General features: G+C 36.9%; 1 protein-coding gene across 5 annotated transcripts in view; it reads left to right on the top strand.

Moving 5' to 3' along the window:
- The window catches only part of TRRAP (transformation/transcription domain associated protein), a 95,747-nt gene that overhangs the window by 2,066 nt on the left and 70,400 nt on the right, over positions 1–23,281 (top strand). For all 5 annotated transcript variants that reach the window (XM_086759305.1, XM_086759303.1, XM_086759304.1 and 2 more), the window contains exons 4-21: positions 2,576–2,686; positions 3,233–3,337; positions 4,035–4,118; positions 4,868–4,924; positions 5,567–5,692; positions 6,021–6,098; positions 6,332–6,420; positions 7,341–7,437; positions 7,796–7,934; positions 10,913–10,991; positions 12,362–12,596; positions 14,544–14,871; positions 14,995–15,092; positions 15,762–15,956; positions 16,465–16,656; positions 19,856–20,021; positions 21,261–21,517; positions 22,366–22,566. In XM_086759305.1, the coding sequence (XP_086615431.1) occupies positions 2,576–2,686; positions 3,233–3,337; positions 4,035–4,118; positions 4,868–4,924; positions 5,567–5,692; positions 6,021–6,098; positions 6,332–6,420; positions 7,341–7,437; positions 7,796–7,934; positions 10,913–10,991; positions 12,362–12,596; positions 14,544–14,871; positions 14,995–15,092; positions 15,762–15,956; positions 16,465–16,656; positions 19,856–20,021; positions 21,261–21,517; positions 22,366–22,566 (2,637 nt within the window). The remainder of the gene's footprint in view (positions 1–2,575; positions 2,687–3,232; positions 3,338–4,034; positions 4,119–4,867; positions 4,925–5,566; positions 5,693–6,020; positions 6,099–6,331; positions 6,421–7,340; positions 7,438–7,795; positions 7,935–10,912; positions 10,992–12,361; positions 12,597–14,543; positions 14,872–14,994; positions 15,093–15,761; positions 15,957–16,464; positions 16,657–19,855; positions 20,022–21,260; positions 21,518–22,365; positions 22,567–23,281) is intronic.

The following is a 23,281-nucleotide window of genomic DNA, read 5'->3' as shown; positions in this document are numbered from 1 at the left end:
ACTTAGCCTGTGATATGGAAACACAAATACACATTCTAATTTCAGTTTCCTTTTCTCATTTGGAGGTTGTGGGTACTATTGTTGCATGTTGTTAGGCTGGATGGTTTCTTTTCATCTTCTGTTTGCATAGTCTCCTTATTGACTCTATTGCCTACTTCAGCTTCCAATAGCTGTAAAGGTCAGAAGCTTTTATCTTTATACTTTTCCTTGGATGGATTTGTGAGCCACTTTCCAAGAATGCGGCAACACTTGTTTCATTTCTTGTTGGAAACTTTCTTTCCTTCCTTCCTCCAAATTCCCACCATTCTCATGGCACAGAGTTGGGGAGGTTAGGATCCTTTCAAAACTGGAAAGACTATAGGAGAAGATACAGACGTACTTGTTTTTAGAACACCTTTGAGGTGAATAGAAGATGGAGGCTAATCTGCTGTTGGTTGATATCCTGTCTTGCGTTGCTGTGGTTTAACCCCAGCTGGCAACTAAGCACCACCCTCGCTCCCTCTCCCGCTGTGGGATGGAGGAGAGAATTGGAAGGGTAAAAGTGAGAAGACTTGTGGGCTGAGAGAAAGACCATTTAATAGGTAAAGCAAAAACTGTGCACACAAACAAAGTGAAACAAGGAATTCATTCTCTACTTCCCATCAGCAGGCTGATGTTCCGCCATCTCCAGGAAAGCAGGGCTCTGTCATATGTAACGGTTACTTGGGCAGACAAACGCCATCACTCTGAACATCCCCCTCCTTCCTTCTTCCCCCAGCTTTCTGTGCTGAGCGTGACACCACGTGGTGTGGAATATCCCTTGGGTCAGTTGGGGGCAGCTGTCCCGGCTGTGCCGCCTCCCAGCTTCTTGTGCACCCCCAGCCCACTCGCTGCTGGGGTGGGGTGGGAGGCAGAGAAGGCCTTGACTCTGCATCAGCACTGCTCAGCGGTGACTGAAGCATCTCTGCGTTACCAATGCTGCTTCCAGCACAAATCCAGAACAGAGCCCCGTACCAGCTCCTGTGAAGAAAACTAACTCTGTCGTAGCTAAAACCAGCACATACGTTTAAAATGTTTTTATGCACTTATGATATCTGTCTGCTTTTTTGAAGGCTCTTCAGATAAAAAAGCTTTTTTTTTGCACAGGACCTAGTGTAGTGAGATTTGTGGCTACGTGTTTTGAAATCTTACTGCAGAGCAGAGAATAGTAGTGGAAATCTATGAAAGGCTTTGTAAAACTTATATGTTAATCAAGAACTGATGTGAGTAGACCCCTGAAATAGCTGGTTAGATTTTTCAAAAGAATGCTGTATTCTTGTCTGTATCTTTATTAACATACGCAGTATGCGTTTGTACCCCAGATACTTCAGGGAATTGCCTAACAGTACGTACATAAACTACAACTGAGTTTCCAAATAAACCCCACAGTGGCCAAGTTAGATTTTTTAATTTAGTTTATTTTTAAGGCAGATGCAGCAGTTGCAGGTGGAGGAAGGTTGCTTATCTAGTATTTCTTTTGACTTCACAAGTGGACAGTAGTGCAAGATGGTTTTCATGGTGGAAAGTAATTCTTGGTTTGGGTGATGTATGTACGTACACGTTTGGAGAAATAACTAAAATCTCAATTTAACAGTGTCTGAAAAGTCTTGGGAATCCTAGAACAATGAAATGTTAGTGTGCTTGTCAGTCTTTCTTGTTAAGAACATCTACAGTGGTGTTCGTTCCCCCCTCATTTAAAATATCTGTATCTTATGCCACTTTTATTTTCTGTGTGAGGTGACAGTGTTAAAATAGAAAAAGGCATATTATGATCTGAGATTGAAGGAAAGAGATTAATTTGTATTCACTTTTATTTGTTTCACTGATAGTGCTCTGTTAATGAAAGTTTTGTCCCTAGGCTCACCTTCTCAATATCCAATCAAGGCTTTCTAAACAAAGGTGTAATTTGTTGTATCTATGGTGCACAAATTTAGGCAGCTTGAGCTGGGTGCCTCCAGAGAGGGACCTCGAACACCAAAATCTTTAGGCAACTATATCCTTACAACTTGGGTTCCTGCCCCTCACAGCACAGTCTGGTCCAATATTAATGTTGGAGTCTGGATCTTCTTACTTTTCATTGGGTCCTTGTCTTGTCTCTAGGGGGGGTTCTTTTCCCTGTTTCTGGGGCAGTGCTTTAGGCTAGTCGTTACTGTGTCTCCTTTTTCTAGCTCAAACTGGTTCTGGGGCTCTCTTGAGTTTTCTTTTTCCTACAGTCAGGTAAAAGGTCGGTGTTACGCAAGAACATTAAGCAAGCTATAGGTTCTACTTTATCACGAACAATTACCTTTAAGTGGTTAAGCAAAGCCCTTAAAGCCTTTTAAAACGTATTAACAGCCTCCATAATTTTATATACATTCCTGTGCTATTATAGCCTCACAATCTAATCTCATCGTTGCCACATGCTGCTCACATCTCACAGCAGTCAGCAGATGCATAATCACTGAATTTGTTAAAAAGTCACTGAAAACGTTTAGTAGCGGCTTTGAACGTAACTTGATATCATCTGTGTAATGTCTGTCATATTTATCTTCCCTCCTCTTTTTTTTTCCTTAATCAGAATGTGACATCATCCCCTCAATATTCTACATTCCTGGAACACATCATCCCTAGGTTTCTCACCTTTCTACAGGATGGAGAAGTTCAGTTTCTACAGGAGAAGCCAGCACAGGTAAACTGTGTGGAGCATCTCTTACATTTTTGCAATGTGTGCAGCAGACTACTTGTTCAGTGAAGTACTTGATTAACCTAATGAACTGATTTATGTATAGACTTGGTTGTTAAATTAGATCTGTCGTTTGGAGTGAAATTGGGAAAGTCCAAGTTCTAAATAAGTTACTTATAAACTTTGCAAATCTGTGCTGCTATGGAAAATTATGAAAAACTAGATGCAACAGAATTGGCTTTTTCACATTGTTACAAATTGCTGGCTTACTGTGAAATGAAAGGCAAAAGTTCTATGTCATTAAATACTTAAAATTGAGTTCCTTAAAAAAAGTCTTATAACTTGCTTTTTTTTCTACTGTAAAGTTATAAAATTTGGAAGCATTATGTGTTTCTATGTAAGCGTATGTCTGCATGAAGTAAAATGGCTTATTTTCTTTTTAAGCATGCAGAAGTGTTAGACTGAAAAGATGTTGCAAGCAGTTGTTTTTGTGGACTTTTAAAAAGTTCTATCATACCTTTATTTTTTTTTGCTTTTCTTTTTTTTTTACAGCAACTTCGAAAGCTAGTGCTTGAAATAATTCATAGAATACCAACAAATGAACATCTTCGTCTTCATACCAAAAATATCCTGTCTGTGATGTTTAGATTTCTAGAGGTATTTTTTTTTTTCTCTTAAAACTGTTTCAAATTTTCAGAAAGATTTTCCTCTTTTTTTCTTCATCTACAAATATTGCTGGGAGTAGGATTTTAAATAGCTGTGCTTCTAGAGCAAGAGTAGAAGGGCATTCTATTTAGGCTTCCCCAGTGTGATATCTTACTATCTGCAGGTTTTCTGCATGTTCTCTTCTCTTTAGAAACTTGGATTTTACAAATGCAAGCAACTCTTCTCATGCTAGACAATGTTTAATTACTGAACGCTTTTCTGGCTTGTGTAAGTGCAGATACCTTATTCTAGAGATTTGGTTTTGTTTCTTACTTGGCTTCAGGTGACAGTGTTTTCAATTCACATGGAAAATAACCTGCTGTATTTGGAGGTGTCTTGGTGTGTAAACAGCCCCGCTTGTATCCCTTTGTCTGTGGGGCATTAGAAACCGGTACGATTCTATACAGTCGTTTAAACTTCTGTTTTTCATTCCAGTAGGCGTACATTTAATTTTAGCCATAGTCTTAAGGCTACAAGGTAAAGTTCTATCAAAGGAAAGGCATCTTGCTCATGCAAATTCATATTAATAGGGCACTTGTGGGCTGCTGAGATGGGTATAATTTTCTAGGGTTTTGAAGTACTTATGGAGTAGTTGAAGAGTGCAGCAGTAGGCTCACTAAAGATTTTTTTTTTTTTTTTTTTTTTTCAGACGGAGAATGAAGAAAATGTACTGATTTGCTTAAGAATAATTATTGAATTGCACAAGCAGTTCCGGCCAGCAATCACCCAAGAAGTAGGTCGTAAATCTTGTTACATGGTATAGAACTTACTGCCATGCTCTTCAGAATTGTTATTTTGTTCAAGTGGGTTGGTTTGGTTTTTTTGTTTTTTCCTACTGTCCTTTTATGTTGGCTGACTTGTAGTAATCATGCATTTCATTTTTTTTTTTTTTTTTACCTTAAAGTGATTTTTAAAAGAAGATTTCATAGTGCTAACACCCCTGGGGAAAAAAAAATGTTAAAGTCTAGTTGTTTTTGCTTTAAGTGTTCATGGGCAATATGGTTAGACTAAGCAGTAAAGTAACAAAAGGGAAAACAATTGATGCCTTTTCAGTTTGTGAAGTGAAAATCCTGGAAAGGAATGTTATGATTGTCTTTTCCCCTACCCCTGTTTCTCTCCTGTGACTCATGAAGGAGTATTTGAAAGTTTACATTTTTATTCAATTGCTTTCTTTCCTTGATTTTCTTCTAGGAAAACTTAGTTGGTTTATATTAATTATTTCTAATAATACTGTATTGGAATTATGTTGAGATCATAGGTAAATCTGATTCTTTCCAAGTGCAGTTCAAATTAATATTGGTAGAACAGAAGGAAATGGGAGAACACTTCTAGATTCTTTTTCAATGTAATGAAAAATATACTCTGGTAGTAACGAAAAGATTTTATGTAATTGTACTGTTAATACAGAGATTCTAAAGTTGTGATTGAATTTTTTTTTTAATTTTTTTTTTTTTAATGGTAAACTGACTTAATCTTTCCTAGATCCATCATTTTTTGGACTTTGTGAAACAGATTTACAAGGAACTTCCAAAAGTAGTGGTAAGCTTTTTGTTTCTTAAATTGCTTTTGCTATAGTCAGAAAACTAGATTTGTGTCTTAATTTTATCTGTAAAAGATAGTAGCATAATGACTTTTGTATCTGGTGATACAAAGTAAATATACTTTTAATAAAAATATTTAACAAAAATATGTCTAAAAATGGAGACATTTAGGTTTTGAATTAGAAAACCTTCTGTTTCTAGCACAGTATTACTGGTATGAGAAAACTGAGGTAAATTTATATAATAAAGCATTGATCAGTTGACTGCAGTGTTGTCCATGTAGCCAAATTATTTTTTTGAAGGAAGGGTGAGGTAATGTATTTTCCAGCTGATACAGTTCTTTGGTGTGCATGGTCTCTGCGGCGGCCGTTGCCTGTTCTCCCTCGTTGACACGGGGTATCTGTTTGGATGTTTTTCTTTAACAAAAGAACCACCTTGGTTAGGGATGCTTTTCTGCTTCTTGCTGTAGTGGGAGCAAAAGGTTGCAGGATATGTGTGTAGTCCTACTAGATACTGCAGTGTAAATGTCATGTCTGCAAAAAGTTATGGGGAGAAATTATATGGAAAAATTCCAATGAGATAAGTGGCCTTTTGACTATTAGTAGCATTATTATACTTTTCTTCTGCTCTTTGCTTCTAGAATCGGTATTTTGAGAATCCTCAGGTGATTCCAGAGAACACCGTTCCTACTCCCGAAATGGTTGGCATGATTACAACAATTGTGGTGAAAGTAAACCCTGAGCGAGAAGATAGTGAAACAAGAACAGTGAGTGTGCTAACCGCTTTTTAACTATAAGACTGTGTTACAATACCCCAAATCATAGGGGCAGGTAAAGGTAATAGGTTTTCTTTTTGCTTGTTTCTCTTATCAAGATTTATTTGTAGAAGCTGATTGAAACTTTTCAGGTATTTTCTATGCAGCTTGTAATTACAGGATTTTTATTTACTATAGTTGCAAACGGTTTTGTGCTTTTTAATGTTATTATTGCTAAATATAGTGCTATTAAAATGAGCAGTTTCTTTAAAAATATGTTTCAAATACTTTTTTGAATTAATAATTAAACTGTTTATAAAACATGTATTCTCTCTTTCAGCATTCTATAATTCCCAGAGGATCTTTATCTCTAAAGGTCTTGGCTGAGCTGCCTATTATAGTTGTTCTTATGTATCAGGTTAGTATACTCCAGTATTTTGTGTGTAAATACTTTTTATTACTGAATGGCTTGTGTAACTTCTACTCGCTAACATATTTGTGAAAATGAATGTAACATATTTTTGAGATTTAAAGTATGGTCTAAAAACAAGCCACTGAGATTTCTTCATATTTTCTGATTAGCTCTCAAATAAGTTGAGTGCAAGTGTGACTTGTGAATTTCTCTAATAATATTTTTTATTTTTTTTTAAGCTCTACAAACTGAACATTCATAATGTAGTAGCTGAATTTGTGCCCTTGATTATGAACACTATTATAATACAGGTTTCTGCTCAAGCAAGGTAAGAGCATTTTAACAATACTTTGATGATATTTGGGGTAAACTACTTAAACTTGCCATTCAATATCGCCCAAAGTATTTTTGTTTTATATCCTGTGATTTTTGCGTTTAGTTTTACTGCTTCTAATCTCAAAAGTAGCAACGATTATTTGACTTAAAATTGTCAAAGTTTTGTAGATGAAGTAACTGGCAAATCTGGGTGTTTTAATTATATGTCACTGATGAAATCCATAGTTGTGCAGTAGATCCAAATCTATTATTTAATAATGCATTTTTTAAAAATAGAAGTCGCTAGCAGAAATCCGTATTACCGCAGACAGTATGTGATGGAGCCCATGTTAGCTAGGACACTGGCTGCTGTTTATTCTTTACCATACCACCAGTGATACATTTTTGCTCTCCCAAGGTATAGGTTAGGTGAAGCCTTGTGATGTTGCAGATATGGGTTCTGCTTCTCCTGCTTCAGAGAGATGTCTCTAAGGAGCAGCAAGTGGTGTTGAACAGGGCAGCAGGAGTAAGATCTCCATCTTTCCCTGTCTGCTTGAATGATCTGAATAAGTGATTGAAGCTTGAGAGAGACACACAAGTTTGTGAGAGGGAGTATTGCTTGGAGAAAAAAGTTGCTCCAGTTAGAGGAACAGAGCCAGATGTTTGATGCTGATGTATTTGCTTGGCTTTCTGTAGAAAGGTGAAAATTCTATGACTAGCTCAGAGCTGTGCGTTTCTGCTTAGAGCATAAGATGCTGGGAATTTGGATAGCAGAGAACTTGTTGAAAATGGGCTTTCCCATGGTGATTTTATTCCCTTATGAAGCAAGAACCTCACTACAAGATAATGTAATTTGAAACTTCCCTGAATTTTTTGAACAAAGGTATTAAAGAGGAGGAACAAAATCATAACCACCGTTCAATTTAATTTCAGGCAACATAAACTTTACAACAAGGAATTGTATGCTGATTTTATCGCTGCTCAAATTAAAACACTGTCTTTTTTGGCTTACATCATAAGAATTTACCAGGTAGGTTGCATTTTTCGTACTCTTAGTGCAACAGATCTCTAGTTACTTTATGCAGGCAAGTAACCAGCATGGCTGCAGCGTGTCAGGGATTGGAGAGAAGAGCATTTGTGTAGCAAATCTGAAGACAGGACTGTACTTGATTGTCCTTTCAGGAGTATTCTCATGTGAATGCAGAGTAAAAATGTGCTGTTCCTCCTGCCCCAGGCGTTTATGAAATTGCTATTATATTTTATTTTTACAAGTAAGACTTATTAAAGAGAAACAAGTGAATTTTAATTGAATACTGTGTTGCAAATATAAAGCAAAGCCTTAAAATAAAATGTCATTGTAATTGTATTAATGTTATTTTTTGTTACAGGAGTTAGTGGCTAAATATTCTCAGCAAATGGTAAAAGGAATGTTGCAGTTGCTTTCCAATTGTCCAGCTGAAACAGCACACCTCCGGAAGGAGCTTCTGATTGCTGCTAAGCATATCTTGACAACAGACTTGAGGAGCCGTATGTAGTACTTTTTAAACATGTATCTATAGACCGGAAAGACTTCAGCTATTTCTGTGTATTTAAGAGGCATGTTGTTTTGGACTGTTACATACTTGTGATTGTTTTGGGAGTAGGTGTGATTTTTGTTTTGCCTTTTAAATTTTTCCTTTAAAAACAGAAGATCATATAAATAAGATGGCGTACTGAACAAGTGGCTTTTCTAGTTTTCCAAGTATCTGTTGTTCCAAGTAATTACCGTTTGATGATAAACATTTGTGTTGGTTTGTAATTGTGCCTACAATTGTGTGGATACTTTGAAATACTAATCTGTTAACCTGAGTGGAAGTAGTTCTGTCACAATATTTGATTCAGCTCATAGTATTTGTCTGTAGCAGAGGAAAGCTATTTTTGGTCTGCCTGAATTAACTAGGTTTGGTGGATACGTTCTGCTTTGGCAGAACTGCAGAATTGGAGATGAGTGTACATTGTAAAATATTACTTTCTTTCTTTTCATCTTTACTGTGTGGTCCCCTTTCTTTTCCTTCTGCTGAGAACAATTATGGGACAGTGTGATGTCTTAGAAGTATTGTTAGCATGCAAAAAAAAAAAAAAGCATGTTTCCTAGTTCTGGAATTTAGCGTTGTAGGCACATGGAAAGCTGTTTCTTTGGTTATTTTTCTAAATAAATTTAGCTTAATTTTCTACATTTCTCAGCCTGTCCTCAATAACTGCTGAACTTCACTAGTTTCAACAGAATTCAACAGAGGAGCGAGGTCTTGAAAAGATGATGTTCTGCATCCTTTGTGAACTTTAGTGTTTGGGTAGCAGAGAAAACCTGAGTTAGTGTCTCTATTGGAGGATTAAACAGCAGTGTTAGCTTAGCAATTCGTTGCCCTTCGTCAGCTGGCTGGTGTTTTAGCATACATATTGGTGACACATCCCTCCAGCCCCTCTCTTGGCTACTGGCAACCCGAAAGTGGATGTAGAGGAGGAAATGCTTAGAAATGTTAAGGAGAAGATGGAGCATGGTATCTCAGGACAAGTAAGGAGTGTGGGGAGGAGGAGAAGTGGAATATAAAGTATGTGGAGATCTGTGGAAGTTAAGGCTTCGGTCATGCTACTGGCGCGGTTGGTTCAACTTCTCTGGAAAAGTGAGTGTTGAGGGAAGTGTTCCATGTCTGTGGGTCTTGCCATTGTCATTACTGTTCTCAGTAATCTTTCAAACTGAGTCTTCTGAGAGCTGACAAATAATGCCGTGTATCTTATTGTGATGAGTATTGTCTGTGTGGAACTTTGTTTCTGATTCCTGAAAGAGATAGCGGAGGTGAAACTCTACGTGCTACTTCCACTGTTGCCACTGTAAAGACAACCTCTGTCTGACAATATTTTATATAAGCAAAATGTGGTATGCATGTAAAAATTAGATAAGGTTTTAAAACTTGGCTTAGAGGGTAGAATTCAAATTTAATTTAGAAACTTAATTATTTTCATCTCTCTTAAGCCATTTTTTTTGAGAATTTTAGCTGAGACGTCTGTTTCAAAAAGCTAGAATAGTTTGTGTGGCATTTCTGAAATTGTAATGACTGAACATTGTGAACATTTCTTAATTTCAATGTAAAATAGTAATATGTTATGAAGTTTAACAATGAGAGAATTCAATCAGTGGTCCAGTGTAAACAATTTATTATTGCTTGCTGTGCTTTAATTTCGCTTGCTAGTTCCCATAAAGACTAATAGCACAACACAGGAATATTAATGTTAAATGTATTCAATACACAAAAACTCATTACCATTTTTTGTTTTGCTTTTTCTTTGCTTTTTTTTCATTGTCAGGATTTGAGTCTTACTCTCTTTGCTCTGCTCAGACTAGTTCGTCTGAGACTAATTCCTTTTTTCAAACAGAGTGGTTTGATCAAAGGCAGTTCCCTTCAAGCCATCTTTTTCACTCAGCTTTTTTTCTGCACAGTATTATTTGTTGGCTACTACTGAATTTATTCTCATGACTGCTGTGCCAGTTGCCTTATAAAATAATGGATTGTCTTTGCATATAAAATCTTTATTCCCACTCTTTTTTCCTTTTTCCACTGTAAGTCTTTCAGATCTCTACCCACCTCAAAAACCAATACCGATGCTCTCATTTTCTCTTGTGTTTTTGCAGAATGTGATAGTCTCTTAAAAGCAAGGACAGATACCCCATTGTTTCTTTCATTTAAGTGAACGTCACTGATTCCTTGTCCATTTCAGATGGACAGATTTTCATTCAGAAAATCCTGGATTTTTGTCTTTAATTTTGTTTGGAAATCTGTGGAGAATGAAGGTTGCTGGATGCTCTTCTTTCTCTTTATTTGATGTTTTACTTATTTGTTAATAAGTGTTAGCTTGTTGCATTATTTGGAGGTGCGAGCAGGTCTGCCTTTAGCGTGGAGTGACCTAATCAATTCCATAAACTTGTTGATTTCTATATTGAAAAGGAAAATGCTTGCTTTCTCACTTGATTTTGTTACTGGATTTTTCCTGTTGTTCCCTGGACCCCAAGTTGCTTGTATTCCTCGTTATATTTTGGCATAGAGCTTGTATGATAAGATGCCAGACAAAATAGAGTTGTGTTGTATTGTGTTGCCTAAACTTGTCCTTTCCAGTAACTCATTAATTACATTTTAAAAGTTCCGCAAAGTTGAAAATAATACAAGCATTTTTTTCTCTTTGCAGCTGTAACTGTTACTCAGTTAATCAGTGCTGTGGCTTTGACTGTGTGCTGTAATGTTACTCAAGGGGCAAGTGTCAGTGGAGTTAATAAGAGGTTAATTGAAAGTTTCCTTGTAAATGACACTGCCTTTTGTAAGCTTCAGGAGTGAGTTTTGTAATAGAACCACTTCCTGGTTTAGGTTTAAACTCCTAAGTTAAGTGATTTAATGCTTGACTATCTTATTTTGATTATTTCCTTTGTCAATCATTATGTATAGCTTTTTCATCTTTTTTTTTCTTTTTAATTATAGAATTTATTCCGTGTATGGACAAGCTGTTTGATGAATCTATACTAATTGGCTCTGGATACACTGCCCGAGAGACACTGAGGTAGGACAGAAAGTTTGGAATAGCTATCTGAGTGCCTGCTTGCACTGGTTTCTTTCAGGGTTTACTAATCTTTGCAACAATGTCTGTATAGGGTCCTAAATCTTTGCTTTAAATAACTAATTTTATTAGATTCTAATATTGGAAGGGCTTTTGCTGCTGTAAAGAGTGGTTGTTGTTTAACTCTTTGATTGTGCAGCATGGCGGTAGGGCAAAATGGGATAAATAAGTGAATGAAAATTATTTTGGTTTTTTTTTTAATTGCAGAGCACAACCAAAACAGTGGTTACAGTGAAATCAACTCAATGTCTTCCCAATATTTTATGCAGCAGCCAAAATCTTGTATCCAGTGTAAAACGTGAATGAGACTTAAACTGTTTTGTCAATAAGTACCTTAAAACTTATTCGCCACCTTATAGTGGCCTTCCAGTACCTAAAGGGGTAAGATAGGAGGAAGTTTTTAGCAGGACCTGTTATGATAGAAGGAGGAGTAATGTTTTTAAAATATAAGGAAGTAGATTCAGACTTGATATAAGGAAGAATTTTTTTATGACGAGGGTGTTGAAACACTGGAACGGGTTGCCCAGTGGTGGGTAAATGCCCCATCCGTGGAAACATTCAAGGCCAGGTTGGCCGGGGCTCTGAGCAGCCTGATCTGGTTGGAAATGTCCCTGCTCCTTGCAGGAGGGTTGGACTGGATGGCCTCTAAAGGTCCCTTACAACATAGACTGTTGTATGATTCTTTAACTGAAACAAATAAGCAGGGAGAATACTTACTTTCTATGTCTTCAATAATCTACTAGTTTTTAGGTGCTTTGCTGACCAAATTAAAATATGCGGAACTAGGAGAATTATTTCCTCTTGCTTAAGTATCAAGTGTACCTTCTTGACAACATGTATTAGATATAAAAGTATTTGCTGTACTAGATGCTTAAACTTGGTATTTGAAAGGAAATGATTTTTAGAATTTATCAGTTTTCATAGCTACTTTTGAAATCATGAATGATCATTGAATAATCATGAAAGAACTTACCTACACTGCTTAAAATGTGGCGTAAAACATGCTGATTTGCTCGTAACTGTTTGTAGAGGAAAATATGTGCTGGGGATGTTCAGCAGTGGGGGAAGAAAGATCAGAGAGGTAATATTAGCGTTGTGGGACAGATTAATGCATCTTTGGTTAGATTGTACAGGTTACAGTTCGCTTGTGTAATTGAAAAAGCCTTGTGAACTCTGGATTTTCATGTAAAAATAGAAACTTTTTATTTAGAGTCTTGGAAGTAGCTCCAGGCAGTAATTTTTTGTTAAGTCTAATTAACAACAATTATAGTTGTCCTTAATGTGTTTTCTTCATTTCTTGTTTTTACTGATAGACCACTTGCATACAGTACACTGGCAGACCTGGTACATCATGTCCGTCAGCATTTACCACTCAATGATCTCTCCCTTGCTGTCCAGCTATTTGCCAAGAACATTGATGATGAGTCGTTGCCTAGCAGTATCCAGACAATGTCTTGCAAGCTTCTGCTAAATTTGGTAGACTGTATCCGGTCTAAAAGTGAACAGGAAAATGGAAATGGTAGAGATATTCTTATGAGAATGCTGGAGGTATTGATTTGTTTAAAACTTTTGATAATAAGTTCAATATCCTATTTTCTAGTATATTGTCAATCACATTTTAATTGCTCCTTTCTTCAGAAATGAGAATATGTAGAAACAGACTCCATACTGTATTTCATTTTAATACTTCACAGAACTTTATAAAATGCTATGCAACTGGGATAATACCACAAGTATAGTGGAGATGCTTTGTGAACTCAACCTCATAATTCAGTGACTTGTTTCAAAGCAGGAAACAGAATGTCTGCGATGCTGGGGATAGCTTTACTGTTACTATGATTTTTTTTTACATTTTCTTTTAAATTTTAATTGTAATCTCCTTTTTTCTCCACTTAAGATAATGTAAAAATGGTATTTTTTTAATGCCTTCTGGGTTTGTGTGTTTTTTTTGTTTGGTTGGTTTATCTCGCAGATCCTTGGCATAGCCCAATACAATCTGTAAAATGTGAAATATCTGGACTTTGAACACCTACTGATCCTTTTAAAGGATCTTCTTTATGTGGAGGAATTCTTGGTTTGTTTTTTTTTCTTGTTTTTATGACTTTTAAAAATCAGATATGCACCCTAAAAGCTGTCATCTGTGGTGCAGTATAAGTGGAACACTGCCTGCTTACTGTGGCCAAGTTGTTAATGGAAAAAGATTGCCTGGTGTTTCTTCTGCCACAATGTGAAGATGTCCTCAGTGGTAGAGCAAAACACATCTAGAGTAAATACTAGTTTAATAGTCTAATTTTGGGATACGACAGCACATCTTGAAATCTGAATCACACCGGTGTTAGCACTTCAAGACAACTGAGGAAAGCCATATGGCTGCTTGTTTTGGAAAGGGAGACATAGGAATTCTGGATGTAGTGGACCCCCTCCATCTTTGACTGTTCTCTGTCACTGACAGTCTGCCGTGGTTTTGAATGCACCAGGGAAGAGATTTAGTCATTTTAATAATCTCCAGATTATCTGGTATTGTTCTTGAACATTTTTTTTCTTAAGGTAGCAGTAGTTTAGGGCATGGCTTTCATCCTAAATATAAAATACAAATGCCTGTGCAAGTGAAAAATCTTGATGTTATGCATTGTAATGGGTCCTTTATTCCAGATTTCTCAAACTGAGGTAGCTTTCTAGTATAGTTTGTCTTCCAAATAAACTTCTACTTTTTGATCTACTTTTTAAAAAAGCTATAATGTAGCACAGTTGTTTGGTCATTTGTTTATCAAGTTAAAATTTGTAATAATATGTGAATTCAGAGAAGATAGATCTAAAGAAGAAGGGAGCGTACAGAACTGCGGTGGTAGTGGGGAAATATGTGAACAAGCCAAGTAGCTCTAGACTTTAAAACCTAGGAAGTACAGAAAATTTTAAAGTGAAACCTTGTGCAATATGCCCCTTGTTTGGTATTAGCCAAGATGCAGAAATGTTGGGGACTGTTGTTCTGCAGGATTGATTATTGCTTTCTAACTCTGATGTGCTGCATAAAGCTAAAACTTAAGCCTATAACGTATACATCTTTTAATACACCTGACGTACATTGCATATAGATATAAATCTGAAATTTGAGCTTTTTATACTTAGTAGTAAATATTTATAGACTGAAATAGTAAGTCTTATTTTAAAAAATGAGTTCAAATAGCTTTTCATTTTAAATTAAGTAGAATTTTAGAGAGATCAATTTTTAGTTGATGGTTTTGCTAGTTTTCAGCAAATAATTTTAGTTTTGGAACTTGTTAAAAGTCAGCAAGCTGCTTTATTGATACACTTAAAAATATTTGCTGTCATTTGGATGACTTCAGAAGTACTTAGTTGTAAATTTTATTGATCTCAGTATGCTGACTTGGGGTGTTAGTATTATTAAATTTAGAATGATTTTTGAAGAAGAAAGTGATTTTCTTTTTTTCTTCCCCCTCCCTGCTCTGTCCTTTGCCTTTCCTCTTTGTGCCTTAGGTTTTTGTCCTGAAATTTCACACTATAGCACGATACCAGCTTTCTGTAATTTTTAAAAAATGCAAGCCACAGTCTGAACTTGGGGCTGCTGAAGCCGCGTTACCTGGAGTACCGACAGCAGCAAATGCGGCACCTGTTCCTGTTCCATCTCCTGCCCCAGCCACTCCAGTGGCGCCTGCACCAGTACCTGTATTTGAAAAACAGGGGGAGAAAGAAAAAGAAGATAAACAGACATTTCAGGTCACAGATTGCCGAAGCTTAGTAAAAACTTTGGTCTGTGGTGTCAAGACAATCACGTGGGGCATAACATCATGCAAAGCTCCTGGTGGTAAAACTGCAGCATATTTAATTACATTTATCTTTTGTAATTCTACAATTTAAAACTCTTCAGCGTGAAAGCAAATAGTATTTTTAATGGTTAATGACTGTCTTATTCTTTATCTTCTTTCAGAAGCACAATTTATTCCCAATAAGCAGTTGCAACCTAAGGAGACTCAAATCTATATAAAACTGGTAAAATATGCAATGCAAGCTTTAGATATTTATCAGGTATGTAACCTGGCCACATAGCACTTTCATTTATACAGTTACGGTGTGTCAGATGTTTTAATAAGGATTTATTTGTCAGCTAGAAGACAAATCTCACATGTTGTATATTTTCAATAAGTCTTTAATTTCAAGACCGTAACTATTGGGAAGTTTATGAATTTCAAAGTCCTTATCACGTGCAAGGTACAAATTATTTTCTTCACAGCCGTTGTTGTCAATGTTTGTGCAGGCAGGTCAGACTAAAAATACTTGTCTTTCATGTAGTGGATTAAACCTTTTCTTCAAAGAGGTTGTTTAGCTATCAGTTGAAGCATTCACATGGCTACGTTTGTCTTCTGTAGTTACACAAAGTACTGATGAAATGTAAATGTATATGATTGGGAATTGAGTAACTTGACAGATACACTATGATATCTCCTGCTGTTTTGTTTTTTTTTAATCTTGACTTCATGGTTATAAAATCTGTGCTGGAAACACTCTATTTTAATATTTTTATTGTCACTGTTGGTTCTTGTGCCTAAATTCTAATTATATGGGGCTTGTGTGTGAAACCTGTAAAATATTTTTTTTCTTTTTTTCTACAATATTTTTTTTTTTTTTCTTAAGAATAGTTGGGGGGAAGTTGCTCTAATTCTATAATAAATGTATGTGTTTTCTAAATTACCATAGGTCCAAATAGCAGGAAATGGACAGACATATGTTCGAGTAGCAAACTGTCAGACAGTCAGAATGAAAGAGGAAAAGGAAGTTCTGGAGCATTTTGCTGGTGTGTTTACAATGATGAACCCTTTAACTTTTAAAGAAATCTTCCAAACTACTGTTCCTTATATGGTGGAGAGAATCTCAAAAAACTATGCTCTTCAGGTATTATGTTTTTGTTTACTTTTTTCAATTTATAATGAAGAGCCTATAGAAAATAGCTTATACCTTGAAGTATGTAAGGCTGAAGTGGAAATTAGTGTGCAAGATTTGAAGTGGTCTATAAAAATACTTTGTAAAGATGAATTTTCAAAAACTTTCCAGACTACACAATACGATACAAACATGAGCACTTCAGTTTACAAGATATGAATGGACTTTATTCTTGAAAAGTATTGGACATTGTGGAGTTTTTGTTTTTTTTCAGGTTGTGTTAATGATCTGCTGTTTTACAGAAGACAAGTCCTGTAGTATAAATTTAAAATTAAACTTTAAACATGTATACTTAGGTTATATGCGTAGTTGTTTTCCACTGAGGATAGTATGAATCACTTGGGTAGCAGTGGAGAGGGGGAAAGAAATTTGTCTTAGTTTGTTGTTCTAAATGAGTAGTGCATTTGTTTCTCTGTTTTCATTAAAGCAACACTAACTCCTTTGTGATTTCCTTTTATAGATTGTTGCCAATTCCTTCTTGGCAAACCCTACTACCTCTGCCCTCTTTGCAACTATTTTGGTAGAATATCTTCTGGACCGGCTGCCAGAAATGGGCTCTAATGTGGAACTCTCCAATCTGTATCTCAAGCTGTTCAAGTTAGTCTTTGGCTCAGTTTCACTATTTGCAGCTGAAAATGAACAAATGCTGAAGGTAAAGGTCATTTGTCTTAAAAAACAAAGAAAAAGAATCTGTTTTGAGTTTTAATATATTCTTCAGATGTGTGAAGAAACTTGAGTTGGGGGAAATTAATTTAATTTATTACCAAACAAATCAGAGTTGGATAATGAGAAATAAAACGTAAATCTTAAAACACCTTCCCCTCACCTCTCCCCTCTTCCTAGACTTAACTTTACTCCCGAGTTCTCTGCCTCCTCCCCCTGCAGCAATGCAGGGGAATGGGGAATGGGGCTTGCGGTCAGTTCATCATATGTTGTCTCTGCCGCTCCTTCCTCCTCAGGGGGAGGACTCCTCACACTCTTCCCCACTCCAGCGTGGGGTCCCTTTCATGGGAGACAGTTCTTCACGAACTCTCCAAGATGAGTCGTTCCTATGGGCTGTAGTTCTTCAAGAACTGCTCCAGCATGGATCCTTTCCATCAGATGCAGTCCTTCAGGAACAGACTGCTCAAGTGTGAGTCCCCCACAGGGTCACAAGTCCTGCCAGCAAACCTGCTCCACCGTGGGCTCCTCTCTCCATGGGCCCACTGGTCCTACCAGGAGCCTACCAGCCCAGGCTTCCCAAGGAGTCACAGCCTTCTTCAGGAATCCGTCTGCTCTGGTGTGGGGTCCTTCATGGGCTGCAGGTGGATCTCTGCTCCACCATTAACATCCATGGGCTGCAGGTGAAAGCCTGCCTCACCATGGTCTTCACCACGGGCTGCAGGGAAATCTCTACTCTGGTGCCTGGAGCACCTCCTCTCCTTCCTTCATCACTGACCTTGGTGTCTGCATAGCTGTTTCTCTCACATATTCTCACACCTCTCTTCTGCTGCAATTGTGCAGTTCCCCCCCAGCCCTCCTTCTTAAATATATTATCCTAGAGGTGCTACTGCCATTGCTGATGGGCTTGGCCTTGGCTAGCAGCAGGTCCCTTGTGGAGCTGGCTGGCATTGGCTCTCTGAGACATGGGTGAAGCATCTAGTGACTTGTTATAGATGCCACCACAGTAGCACCCTGCTGTCAAAACCTTGCTATGCAAACCCAATACATTCCAGCCCTTGCTTTTGTGAATCACATATTTAAAATTAAAATCCACGTTCATCACACAGTCTTCACTCACATCCACAAAAAAGAATTCCCCACACGAAAATATCATAACACCAAACGAAAGTGGACAATTTACCTACAATCCACCTCTCATCCCTTCACCATGATTACAACAGCACAAATTCCCCACAATTGTTCCACTTTTCATTCTCTAGCTGTTCAGTTCATATTTGCCTGTTGCCTCTCCCCATTACTATCCTTGTCTCAGATTCTTCATGCTTCACATTGGGTGCCAAAAAGGACTGTGGTGGGTTGACTTTGGCTAGATGTCAGGTGCCCTCCAAGCAACTCTATCACTCCCCTCCTCGGGAGGACAGTAGAGGGAGAAAACAAGCTGGAAAAAAAACCTCTTGAGTCAAGATAAAGGCAGTTTAATAAAGCAAAAGCTGTGTGTGGAAGCAAAGGAAGACAAAAGATTTATTCTCTACTTAACAGCAGCAGGCGATGTCCAGCCACTTCCCAGGAAGTAGGGCTTCCTTTGCGTAGTTGTTGCTCCAGAAGACAAATGTTGTAATAATGAATACCTCACTCCTCCTTTCTCTTATCTTTTATTGCTGAGCAGACATCGTATGGTATGGAACATCCCTTTGCTCAGCTTTGGTCAGCTGTGCTGGCTGTGTCCCCTCCCAGGATGTTGCCCACCCCCAGCCTGCTGGTGCGGGGGGAATGTTGGAGAGAGAGCCTTGATGCTGTGGGAGCACTGCTCAGCAGGAGCCAAAACACCGGCGTGTTATCAGCACCTTTCTGGCTACTGATACAAAGCACAGTACTATGAGGGCTGCTGTGGGCAAAATCAACTCCATCTCAGCCAGACCCAGTCCATCTATTGACAACATATTGTCTGTGTATTCCAAGGATGCATTTATGTTGATGAGATCATCTCGTTATAGTGAGTTTTTAGAAATACTGAGCTTGAGGCAAGAGTGTGCTTTTCTCGTAAAGCTAACAGCAGCCTATATCCAGAAAAACATTAAGATATTAATTGAACGCTGCACCTTCTCTCATAATTTCTCTCCATTTCTCCTCCTCCTAACTTAGAATAAAAAAAATTTTGATACAAGTAACTGTGTGATAATAGTTTCTGTGCTTAACGATTTATTATAGCAGGATCAGTTCAGTTTTCTGGGTAGAATAGAGTGGAGACTACTAATTTTCCAGATTCTTTGAAAGGTAGAAGTAATATGAAGCAATATTCATAAGTAACATGAAGCACTGTTCATATAATCTTGCTTAAATTCTTCTCGTTTGTCATCAGAATTGAGGTAATTTGGATTTTATAAGCTGGAGATCCAATTTAAAGGGTGTGATTTACTACCTTCACAGTTTCATGCTTCTGTTAGGGTTTTTTTTTTCCCCGTAGGATTGATGATATGGGCCTTGGGGAGACTGTTTAAATGCATGGTGAAGGCTGATTGCAGCATTTGCATAGCAATGTAGAAAGCTTTTAGATGCTGATAAAATCCAGAGTTGTGTCACTGTTTGTCTCTGATCTGTGAGAACCCTTGTATTTATCAACTGTTCTTGATGATTCCTGCAAGCTGTTCCTGTACTCTGCTCTAGAAAGGCCACCAGCTCCATAACCATTTTTTTACTTGTAAAAGTTTGTTTTCAAACTTTAAATTTCAGTGAAATTTTAGCAGTCACAAAAATGAAGAATTATTGACGAAGTTAGATCAAGAGTAAATTAATACTGTGAAATGTCTCCTCTTGTCATTCTGACACTTCTGGTTTCTGCTACACATCCCTAGGTTCTGTGGAGAAAATATTTTTCATTGTGTCAGATTTGCAGAAGATTTTTATTTTAATAAGTTACTGCTTGGAGTAGCAAGCAGATTTGATCACTTGGCTAATATGAAAGCAGGGTTTAATTAATTAAATCATGCTCTGGGTTGTTCATACTGTTCAAATACAGATTTACTTTTTAATAATTTTTTGACGGTGGTATAAAATTAGCATGGTATCAGAGGACTTGGAATAGCTGAAGGTTTTTAATCTGAAAAAGTTGTCTCGTGCTAAACTGTTATACAGTACAATGATGATTAAATTGATATTTTATTAATCTCCAAGCTTTATTTTTTCTATAGCCACATTTGCACAAGATTGTGAACAGCTCTATGGAACTTGCACAGACTGCCAAAGAGCCCTATAACTATTTCCTGCTGCTCAGAGCTCTGTTCAGATCTATTGGAGGAGGCAGCCATGATCTGTTATATCAAGAATTCTTGCCGCTGTTACCAAACTTACTGCAAGGTAGAACAATACCTTCTTTCCCCACCCCAGTGTCTGATCTTTTTATGTAAATAGTAGTAATAAAGTTAAGTTATGTAATTAAAAAACAAACCTAAAGTCCTAACGCTGATAAGTAGCTTCTGATTTTGAGCTTAGCAGTTGATTAATCTGAAATGTGGCTTTTTTCATTTACTATCAGCTGCTTCAGGCTCCATAGTTTTGGCTGCTTCACAATTTCTGCTGCTTGCTTTTCTGCTTTTCATTGTGGGGCTGCTGGGGTTTTTTTTGTTTGTTTTTTTTTTTTTTTTCATTTGTTGCTATGGATAACTTTGTTAGCATAAAGCATTGAGGCATAAAAGTAGTAGGAAAAGCAATATTGCCAGGCCATCACTAGTTTTGTGGGAGGAACGTTACAGAGAAGCTCTGGTTGCTCTGCAGTTGAGGGCGCGTGTGTGCATCTGCAAGTGCATGATAAATGTACGTGTACGTTGTGTTAGTTTCCGAAACGAAATGGATTAATTTGATTTGTCAGTTTGATTAATTGAGCATCTATGCTTGCAAAGACTGTGTTCCAGAGATACTGAGGATGAGTAAGGAGATGTGGAGAACTACTTAAACCTAAGAACAAGCTAATCGTAACAGTTCCAGGAACGTGAAGTCCTGTGGTTCCCATCTACAACTGTAGGGGCAATTTTTGTTGTAGTTAGCAAATACGTATGTTATCTGTAAATCATTATGTAAAATAGATGTCAGTGCAGAAGTGATAGCTAGGTTTATGGAATATGTGAAATCCTCATGGGGAGAAAAATAAGTTGGGGAATATGCTTAGTCTGTATGGGACAGTGAATGTACTTTAATTCATTTAATGTTTCTTTTCAGGATTCCAAATATTTTAAAAACTTCTTTTTTGTTTTAATTGATACAAGGTTGAGGTTTCAGTCAAATTATCTTTTTCTGATTTTCATCTGCTATATTCAAATGTGACTTTATTGAGTCTGATGTTAAATTTTAGAATGTGCACAGATATTCTTTATTTTCATATATGCATGTACCTACAAAAGCATTCACTGCATAAAATCCTTAGATGTAAGTTATAATTATGAATGGTGTAGTATTTTGTAAATATGTTGTTTATGGAGCTATAAGCTTTACAGAATTTAAAAATGTCAGGTTATTGTGAATTTAGGAAACAGCAATTTTTAACAATAAACTGTGGACTGTCTTTTTCCTTTAAGTTTATAACTTATCAATGATTTTCAGGACTTAATATGTTGCAAAGTGGCCTTCATAAACAGCACATGAAAGACTTGTTTGTAGAGCTCTGCCTCACTGTGCCGGTTCGCTTGAGCTCGTTGCTGCCTTACCTGCCAATGCTGATGGATCCCTTGGTGTCAGCTCTCAATGGATCTCAGACCCTGGTTAGCCAAGGCTTAAGAACTCTTGAATTGTGCGTGGATAACTTGCAGCCAGACTTTCTGTATGATCACATTCAGCCAGTTCGAGCTGAACTAATGCAGGTAAACATGTTTCCTGGTAGACCACAAGAGGTCATTGATTCACTAAATGTTATTAGACATTTGTGTGAACCTTCAGTTATAAAAACTTGAAAAATCTGTCGTGAGAACCATACCAGTCTGATTTGCGTTTAAGAGAGCAGTTGATCTTGTGCTGTTAAACTGAAAACTCTGAAAAGTTTAAAAGTAAATTAATAATTTCTTCTGTACCACCTGTTAAGGGGTTAAAATTAAGACTTGGGACTCACCAAGAACATTACTATGCTTAAGATGAGTTGGTACAGAAAATGATGAAAATTTGTTAAATTTTTAAAAACAAAACAAGAAAAGCTAATTACCTTCAGCAGATCGTGATTGACAGCTGTAATATACTCGTATGTTGTGAAGACGATTTGGCTGAAATTCGGAACAGTGTTTTAAATGTGATTATTTCCCCTGATACAGTGCTTGCATTTACTTTATTTACTTTACTTGCTTTTAATATTTCAAAAGTAGGTCTTTGAGGTTAATTCACTTCATACTATGCTTTTTTTAAAAAAAAATTCATAATGTTGTTTATTTAATATTAGCCATAAACATGAAATTACATTTCAGTGTGGCAAAGATTTTGTAGCTAATTGCATTAATCTCATTTAAAAGTGCTCTTAGGACAACCTTGTTACAAAGCACTTGAACTGTTGCTAACTGAGACCACTTTTATTCAATCTAGACAAGTATTTTCTGGAACTTATGCAGGATAAATTACTCAGATACAAGAATAAGTGTTTTCCTTGACTTTTTTTTTTACGTTGCAACCTGAAAAATTTTGAAGTGAGACTGGTGTGACCGTATAACATTTAAAATACTTACAGGCTTTGTGGCGTACACTGCGCAATCCTGCAGACAGCATTTCTCATGTGGCTTATCGTGTACTTGGTAAATTTGGTGGAAGTAACAGGAAGATGTTAAAGGAGTCACAGAAACTGCAGTATGTAGTCACAGAAATCCAAGGACCCAGTATTACAATTGAATTTTCAGACTGTAAAGCATCCATTCAACTCCCAATGGAAAAGGTAAGGGCTTAGATTATTTACTGTGCTGAGAAATCCGTCTTACTCAATTTTCCTTTATTACAGATTTTTTGAGAGTTTGTTTACTTGTAAAACCTTGATAAAATAGATGGTATGTCTGCCAGTTACAGATACGAGTTAATGAATATCTAACATTATAGAATTTACTTAATTAAAAGTAGGTTTTAGGATGTCATGCATACCTCATTTCTTTTTATATCCCTCCAGTTAGACAAAGAGATTTCTAATTAATTTATGCTGTAATCAAAGAACAGAATCTAAACCCACTTACTTTGTTTGTTTGTTTTTGTTTCAAGTAATTTTTGAGTTGCCAGACTTGGCAGGTAAAGTACAAAAAGTTATTTTGGAGATCACAGCAAAGAGCTTTTGAGTGATGAGTGAAAATTCTTCATATAAGGCAGGCAGATCTACACTAACTACTTGCTTCATTTTGGCGTGCAGAAGTAGCAAAGACTTGCCAACCTGTTCTTTCTTTATTTTCCCTTTAAACTGTTTTCTGCGTCATCCCCAAAATAACAAATTTTAGACCCTGTTCTGCTTTTACAAAGTGGTCGGATAGGGAGCTAAACTGGCACAAGTAAATACTTTCTGTGCATTTTTTTCATCTTCTTAACTTTTGGTGTACTGCTTAGATTAGTAGTGGGAATCTACTCTAAAACCTGCCTGTTTTCTTTTTGAAGTGTGCCAAAAACTTGAT

Source organism: Chlamydotis macqueenii, chromosome 15, assembly GCF_036417535.1.
Source record: "Chlamydotis macqueenii isolate bChlMac1 chromosome 15, bChlMac1.mat, whole genome shotgun sequence".
NCBI lineage: Eukaryota > Metazoa > Chordata > Aves > Otidiformes > Otididae > Chlamydotis > Chlamydotis macqueenii.
Note: the sequence above shows the minus strand (reverse complement) of the source record. Positions and strands in the feature narration are given on the sequence as shown.